The 8907-nt window shown below is 46.8% G+C and overlaps 1 protein-coding gene across 1 annotated transcript; it reads left to right on the top strand.

Annotated features, from left to right (window-relative positions):
• The first annotated feature begins 5568 nt into the window (after positions 1–5568).
• Positions 5569–5991, top strand: LOC119921929 (60S ribosomal protein L21-like). Its single transcript, XM_038741900.1, has one exon. The coding sequence runs from the start codon at positions 5569–5571 to the stop codon at positions 5989–5991; it is 423 nt and encodes a 140-aa protein (XP_038597828.1).
• Positions 5992–8907: the final 2916 nt, after the last annotated feature.

Below are 8907 nucleotides of genomic sequence, written 5' to 3'. Positions count from 1 at the left end.
ATGGCGGTGCTCTGAGGAGAGGACTCCTCAGACTCCTCTATCGTTCCACCCACATTTTCAGGCCATCACTAAATTCTATCAGTTCTAACTTCAAAACATCGCCCAGATCCGGCCATTCCTCTCCATTCAGACTCCTACCACATTAATGCAAGCACTTATCCTATCCCACCTTGATTACTGTATCAGCCTCCTTGCTGACCTCCCTGCCTCCTGTCTCTCCCCACTCCAGTCCATAATCTATTCTTTGGCCCGAATCATTTTTCTTCAGAAACATCCAGACCATATTTTCCCTCTCCTCAAGAAATTCCCTTGGTTGCCCATCCAATTCCGCATCAAACAAAAACTCCTCACCATTGACTTTAAAGCACTTAATCACCTTGTCCCCTCCCACCTCACCTTACCACTCTCCTATTGCAACCTAGCCCACATATTTTTCTCCTCTAATGCTAACCTTCTCACTGTACCTCGATCTCGTCTATCTCGCCACCGACCTCTCACCCACATCCTACCTCTGGCCTGGAATGCCCTCCCTTCTCATATCAGACAGATAATTCTTTTCCCCCACTTCAAAGCCTTATTGAAGGCATATCTCCTCCAAGAAGCCTTCCCTGACTGAACCCTCCTCTCCTCTTCTCACACTCCCTTCTCTGCTGTTCTTACTTGCTCCTTCATTCAGTCTCCCTCCCATCCCCACAGTATATATATATAATTTATTTATTGATTATTGATTATTATTGTTATTATTTATTGATTTATATTAATGTCTGTCTCCCCGTCTAGACTGTGAACTCGTTGTGAGCAGTAGTGTGTCTGTTTGTTGTTATATTGTATTCTCTTAAGTGCTTAGTACAGTGCTTTGCACACAGTAAACACTCAATAAATATGATTGAACGAATGACCCAGGTCCCAGGGCTTTCCCCACAAGTGCCTAAGTGATGGCCCAGATTTTCTGGGCACTCTTCCGGATGCCAGTGTGCTATCGAAAGACAAGAACCCTCCTCGTGGGTTCTGGCATATTGAACCAGATCTGTGGGGTCTCCCCACACGTTCTGGGGTGCTGAACCAAATCCCAGAGCTCTACCCATTGATGCTGGGTGCTAGCCTACATCCCAGGGCTTCTTCTTTCAGGATCCTCTCAAGAGGAACAATATTCCCGGGCCATCTTTTGAAATGATGGGGTGTGGAACCAGGTGCCCGGGTAGTAGTCCCCACAAGTGCTCAGGTGCTGACTCAGTTACAACGGCATTCCCCTCAAGTCATGTGGAGCTGAACCAGTCCTTTCCTCATAGAGGTCAAGGTGCTGATCCAGGGCTCTCCCCACATAACCTGACAAAAATCCTTCCATCCTCCCTGCTGGTTTGGGAATGCTGACCCAAGCACTTTATACAGTGTTCTGCACACAGTCAGCAGTCAATAAATTCCACTAATTGATTGATTGACCCATGTGTTAGCGTCCTTCTTCCAGGTGCTGATGTGTTGCAACAGAGTCCAAGGGCTTTCCCCACAGGTGCCAAAATAGTGAACCAGGTTCCAGAACTCTCACCACAAATGGTGAGGGACTAAATGAGAGTTTATAACTCAGAAAATTGAATCTAGGGTGCTGACTCAAAACCCAGGTCTCTCCAGGGAACTGACCCTTGTCCCAGATTCCTTCCCATAAGTGGCAGTGTGCTGAATGAAGTTTGGGGAACCTCCCTACAACTGTGGAGGTCACCACCAGGTAAAAGATCCCTTCCTATGGTTGTCATGTGCTTATCCAGATCCCAGGGCTTTCCCATATGTGCTGGACGTTCGACCTAGAACACAACCGACAGCTATCACAATTGTCACCCAGGTTTTACCCAGGTGTCACCACTGACGCTATGCTCCTGAAACCAAGGACCCCTCCTCGCCTCCCTATCAGGGTCAGGTGGCGGGGGCTGGCCCAGATTTCAGAAATTTCTTCCCAATTGCCAGAGTGATGAACCATGTTGCAGTAGCCTCCTGACAAGGTGCTAGGGGGATGAATCTAGTACTAGGGCTCTCTCGACAAACGCCAGAATGCCAGCCCAGATCGCGGTACTTTCCCTACATATCCGGAGAGATTTCCCAAGTCCTCGGCCCAAGTGCTTCAGGTGTTGGGGTGCTGACCCTGGTACCGGGGATCTCCTCTCACTTGTCAGTATCCTGGAACACATCCTAGGATCCTTTTCTAAGGTGCTGGAGTGCCTAGACAGCTCCAGAGTTTTCAGACTACTGGTGTTGGGGTTCAGAAATAGCATAAGTGACCAGGTGCCTGAATCTTTCTCATTGGAGCCAATGATCTAAGCCAAGTTCCAGCATCCACTGGCTCTTGGGCTAGCTCAGATATTACTGGCTTGCTGGACCAGGTTGCTGACCCAGATTCCAGAGCTCAATCCAAAGTTGCCAGTGTGAGCCGCCATTCAGGAAATGGGATGATGGTCTTTGAGCCCTCCCTATATGTTCTGGCATGCTGTCCCAGGTCCCAGTTGTCCCCATCATAGATGCTCTGGTGCCGACTGAGTTCCAAGTGCTCTCCCCATAGTGTTGGCCTGTCAACCCTCATCATAAGTGCTGTTTTGCTGATCCAGTGATGTCTTCATAGAGGTCAAGATGCTGACCCAGGTTCCTCAGCCCTCTCTAGTTATTGGTATGCTGGCCTATAACCCAGGGCTCTTCCCCCAGGTGCCAGGGGTATGGGCCAGGTCTCAGGGACCTCCCTCAAGTGATGCATGACCTAGGACCTGGGATGCTAATCTAGTTTCCTGAACACTCTACATGCATGCATGCCCAGGGAAGAGACCCGGTTTCTTCTTCTTGAAGATGCATGGGTACTGAATCAGGTCCCAGGACTCTTCACAGATGCCAGATGTGGGCTTAGGTTCAGGGACTCTCCCCACAAATGCTGGGGTGCTGCTGAATCGGGTTCCATGACTGACCCCATATGTGCTCTGGTGCTGACTCAGGTCTCCTAGACCTTGTGACAGGTGACCTCCACTTTGCCAAATCCAATGCACTCCTAGGCATGTCAGTAGCCTTTCCTTCTGTACATCATCCCCTTCTTCTGGAAACACTATCTATGCTTGGTTTCTCTGACAATGTCCGCTCCTTGTACTTCTCTTACCTCTCTGGCCTTTCCTTCTTGGGCTCTTTCATTACCATTCCCTGTAGAGGTGTAGGGTAGAAATAGAATACACTCCAACCACAACTCAGTCTGGTTGAAACCCCTTGATTTCCACTCCTCAACACTGAGGAATGATGCCCATAGATTTGGGCTTTTATCTTTTGGAATATTTACATACTCCCTCCCCTGGCAGACACAATCAGCCTCCCAGGCAACTGCCCACCAGCCCACCTCTCTGGAATAGTCCAGCTAGCAAGAATCCTCCGTATCCTGAAGTTTGTCCCAGATATTAGGGCTCGGCCCACAGATGTCAACCCAGCTCCAGCCCTTGTCGGCTATGTGTCCTTGGACAAGTCTCTTAATTTCTCTGTGCGTCAATTACTTCATCTGTAAAATGGGGATGAAGACTGCGAGCCCATTGCAGGACAGGGAATGCACCCAACTCGATTTACTTGTATCCACACCAGCACTTAGTTCAGTTCCTGGCACATAGTAAGTGCTTAACAAATACCATAAACCCTCTAGATCGTGAACTCATTATGGGCAGGGATTCTCTCTCTTTATTACCGTATTGTGCTTTCCCAAGAGCTTAGTACAGTGCTTTGCACACCGTAAGCATTCAATAAATACAACTGAATGAATGAACCATGTTACCCTAGCACAGCATCTCTTCCCAGTGACATTCTACCTCATGGTGAGGACATGGGTTCTAGTCCCAGCTCGCCACTTGCCTAATGTGCAATCTTGGGCAAGTCAACTTAACCGCTCTGCATCTTATTCTTAGGTGGGTGGACAATCACTGGAGGTTCTCGAGGAGCGGGGAAACGTGAACTGATTTTTTTTTAGAAAAAGGTTCTGGCCAGCAGAGTGGAGTAAGAATTGGGGTGGGGAGAGGTAGAAGTCAGGGAGCTCAGCAAGGAGGCTGATTCAGTAATCAGACAGGATAGGATAAGTGCTTGGATGAACATAGTAGCAGTTTGGATGGAGGGGAAAGAGCAGATTGTAGCGATTTTGTGAAGGTAGAACTGTCAGGATTTGGTGACATATTGAATAGGTGGGTTCAATGAAAATGAAAAGTTGAGGGCAATACCAGGGTTATTGGTTTGTGAGATAGGGAGGGTAGTTGTGTTTTCTACAGTGTTGGGAAAATATTGTGGGAGGACAGAGTTTGGGTGGGGAGATGAGGAGCTCTGTTTTGGATATATTAAGTTTGAGGTGTCAGCCAGATATCCAGGTAGAGATGCCCTGAAGGCGATAGAAAATGAGACACTGCAGAGAAGGAGTGATAGATGAGTTCTCCAAAGGAATGAGTGTAGATGGAGAATGGAAAGGGACCCACAAGTGAGCCTTGAGAGACTCCCAGAGTTGCAGCGGGGGAGCAGAGGAGGAGCCTGTGAAAGAGACTGAGAAGACAGATGAGGAGGTTGTGGTCAGTTAGAGGAATTTCCGAGTTGATGAGGGTAGAGATTATTCAGTGACTAGAGACGTGTCCAGGCATGTGTCCAGGAAAGTTGGTGAATGGATGAGGTGGGGTGGAGCAGAAGGTCAGTAGAATGGACTAGTAAGAGGATGTGGGCAGTGGAAGGGTTTTCGAGAACATCCCTGTGGATATTGAGATCCCCATATGGATAGAAAGAGAAGGAATGTGAGAAAGGGATCAAAATGGTTCAGAATGTTGAAAGAGGGGCCTGGGGGTTGTAGATGACTGTGACTAGTAATTAGAATGAGTGCTAGAGGCAAATGATATGGGCTTCAAAGGAAGGAAATGAGAGTGACAGGGAAAGTGGGATGGTACAAAAGCAACAAGGGGGAGAAAGAATGAAGCCAACACTTCTCCATAACCTAGTGAGTCTAGAGGAGTGGGAGAAGATGAAGCCCCCTCTAGAGAGAGTGACAGGGTACACTGTCTTCTAGGGAGAGACAGGTTTCAGTAATGGCAAGGAGGAGCAGTGATTGAGTCAGAAACAGGTCAAGGATAAAGGAAAGCTTTCTCTTAATGAAGTGCAGCCAAGACTGCACTTGGCTGAAGCTGTTGGGGAGGGTTGAGGTGGGAGGGAATGGCGTAAGGAATAGGGATCAGTCAGATGGGAGTGAGCTGTTGTGGGTTGGTGCACGGGGAAGGGGGACACCTTCTCAGGATTTGACCAGTACTTCACTAATCCTTATCCATGGGAATAACAAATATTGAATGTTCATCAATCAGTCATATTATTGAGCACTTAGTGGAGAGAGCACAATATACCTTCCAGTAAGCACACGGGAGAGTACAGTATAACAGAATTGACAGGGACATTCTCTGCCCACAATAAGCTTACCATCTAGAGGAACATAGCTTTGCAATGGTGGAGACTGCCATTGAGAACAATATGTCCTGAGGCATAAGGAAATAAATCGTGTCTAAATTTTTCGGGGCCAGAGCTGCCATCTTTCAGTAATTTGCAAAAATGATGAACACAAAGGGAAAGAGGAAGGGGACCCATTACACATTCTCTAGGCCTTTTCGCAAACATGGTGTTGTCCCATTGGCTACTTATATGCGAATCTACAAGAAAGGTGGTATTGTAGATATTAAGGGCATGGGGAAAGTGCAACAAGGTATGCCCCATAAGTGTTACCATGGCAAGACTGGAAGGGTATATAACGTTACCCAACACGCTGACGGGATTATTGTAAACAAACAGGTCAAGGGCAAGATTCTTGCCAAGAGAAGTAATGTTCGAATTGAGCATATTAAGCATTCCAAGTGTCGAGACAGCTTCCTTAAGCGTGTGAAGGAGAATGATCAGAAGAAGGAAGCCAAAGAGAAGGGCATCTGGGTTGAACTAAAACGTCAGCCCGCTCCACCCAGAGAGGCCCACTTTGTGTGAACCAATGGCCAAGAGCCCGAACTGCTGGAACCAATTCCCTATGAATTCATGGCATAAAACCCTCAGCACTAATGTACAGTGGCTACCAATCAACCTACGCATCAGGCAAAAACTCCTTACCCTCGGCTTCAGGGCTCTCCATCACCTCGCTCCCTCCTACCTCACCTCCCTTCTCTCCTTCTCCAGCTCAGCCCACACCCTCCGCTCCTCTGCCGCTACTCTCCTCACTGTGCCTTGTTTTCACCTGTCCCACCGTCAACCCCTAGCCCACGTCCTCCCACTGGCCTGGAATGTCCTCCCTCCGCACATCCACCAAGCTAGCTCTCTTCCTACCATCAAGGCCCTCTTGAAAGCTCACTTCCTCCAGAAGGCCTTCCCACACTGAGCTTCCTCCTTCCTCTACTCTATTTTACTTGTACATATATACTATTCTATTTATTTTATTTTGTTAATATGTTTTGTTTTGTTGTCTGTCTCCCCCTTCTAGACTGTGAGCCCGCTGTTGGGCAGGGATCGTCTCTGTATGTTGCCAACTCTTACTTCCCAAGCGCTTAGTACAGTGCTCTGCACACAGTAAGCGCTCAATAAATACGATTGAATGAATGAATGAATGAAAGTAATTGAGCATAAGGCAAGTGGTTGCAAAGCATAATTCATACTTTCATTCCTGCCATTCATTCATTCATTCATTCATTTATTCATTCAATTGTATTTATTGAGAGCTTACTGTGTGCACAAAACTGTACTAAGCGCTTGGGAAGTACAAGTCGGCAACATATAGAGACGGTCCCTAGTGCTCAAAGTGAAATGAACAAGTAGATGGGCAGAAATCCAGTATATTGTGAAGTGCACACAAAGATTGTTTTATAACTGTGTTATCTGTTAAACGCTTACTATGTGCCAAGCACAGTTCTAAGCACAGAAGTAGATGCAAGATAATCGGGTCGGACACAGTCCCTGTTCCACATGGGGCTCACAGTCTAAATCCCCATTTTACAGATAAGGTAACTGAGGCATAGAGAAATGAAGTGATATCCCCAAGGCCACAGAGCAGACATGTGGTGGAGCCAGGATTAGAACCCACATCCTCTGACTTTCAGGCCCCTGATCTTTTCACTAGAACATATAATCATGTGCAATTGTTTAAATACTTAATTTTATTATGTAGTATTACATTTGTATTTTCATATCTGTCTCTTTTGTTTGCTTCTTGAGGGCGGGGCATCAACCAACTACAAAAGTGCTTACTGCAGTGCTTTGCACACAGTAAAACCTCAATGAATACCATTGATGGCTTGACTGATCATCCATCTCCATCGAAACTGATACCATTCTGATCCAAATACTTATCATTTACCACCCTTTTTTCATTCATTCATTCATTTATTCAACTGCATTCATTGAGCGCTTACTGTGTGCAAAGCACTGTACTAAGCTCTTGGAAAGTACAATTAGGCAACAGGTGGAAACAATCCCTACCCAGCAACGGGCTCACAGTCTAGAAGGGGGAGACAGACAACAAAACAAAGCAAGTAGACCGGCACTAACAGCATCAAAATAGATAAATAGAATTATAGATATAAACACATCATTAATAAAATAAATAGAATAATGAATATGTACAATTATGCACAAGTGCTGTGGGGCAGGGATGGGGGTAGAGCAAAGGGAGGGAGTAGGGGCGATGGGGAGGGGAGGAAGATCAGAGGAAAAGGGGGACTCAGTCTGGGAAGGCCTTCTGGAGGAGGTGAGCTCTCAGGAGGGCTTTGAAGGGCGGGAGAGAACTTTTTTTTAAAAAAAGTCTTTATTATTCATAATAATAATATTTCTTAAGCACTTACTATGTGCTAAGCACTGTACTAAGTGCTAGGGGGGATACAAGCAAATCGGATTGGCACAGTTCCTGCCCCATATGGGGTTTACGGTCTTTATTCCCATTTTATGGTAGAGGTAATTGAGGCCCAAAGAAGTTAAATGATTTGCCCAAGGTCACAAAGCAGACAAATGGCAGGGCTGGGATTATAACTCAGGTCCTTCTGACTCCCAGGCCCGTGCCCTACCGACTAGACCATTTTGTTTCTCTGCCTTGACTACTGAATCAGCCAACTCGCTGATCGCTTGCAAGACAGCCCGTGCTCTTTCCACTAAACCACACTGTTTCTCTATCAGCTCACACCCTTATATTTCACCTCTCTAATCTTCTACTACAACCCAGTATGCACACTCAGCTCCTCTATTGCCAGTCTGCTCTATGTAGACTACTTCGAGTTTATCTATTCTATTCTACCATACTTCATGTTGCTGCCCGGATTATCTTTGTCCAGAAACGCTCTGGGCATATTACTTCCCTCCTCAAAAATCTCCAGTGGCTACCAATCAATCTGCGCATCAGGCAGAAACTCCTCACCTTGGGCTTCAAGGCTGTCCATCACATCGCCCCCTCCTACCTCACCTCCCTTCTCTCCTTCTACAGCCCAGCCCGCACCCTCTGCTCCTCCGCCGCTAATCTCCTCACCGTACCTCGTTCTCGCCTGTCCCCACATCGACCCTCGGCCCATGTCATCCCCCGGGCCTGGAATGCCTTCCCTCTGCCCATCCGCCAAGCTAGCTCTCTTCCTCCCTTCAAGGCCCTGCTGAGAGCTCACCTCCTCCAGGAGGACTTCCCCTTCCTTCCTCTCCCCCTAGTCCCCCTCTCCATCCCCCATCTTACCTCCTTCCCTTCCCCACAGCACCTGTATATATGTATATATGTTTGTACATATTTATTACTCTATTTATTTATTTATTTATTTATTTTACTTGTACATATCTATTCTATTTATTTTATTTTGTTACTATGTTTGGTTTTATTCTCTTTCTCCCCCTTTTAGACTGTGAGCCCACTGTTAGGTAGGGACTGTCTCTATATGTTGCCAA

This window comes from Tachyglossus aculeatus, unplaced genomic scaffold, assembly GCF_015852505.1.
Source record: "Tachyglossus aculeatus isolate mTacAcu1 unplaced genomic scaffold, mTacAcu1.pri SUPER_32, whole genome shotgun sequence".
Taxonomy (NCBI): domain Eukaryota; kingdom Metazoa; phylum Chordata; class Mammalia; order Monotremata; family Tachyglossidae; genus Tachyglossus; species Tachyglossus aculeatus.
Note: the sequence above shows the minus strand (reverse complement) of the source record. Positions and strands in the feature narration are given on the sequence as shown.

Coding starts and splice junctions, on each gene's coding strand:
- LOC119921929 (XM_038741900.1), top strand. CDS start 5,569: ATGATGAACACAAAGGGAAAGAGGAAGGGGACCCATTACACATTCTCT.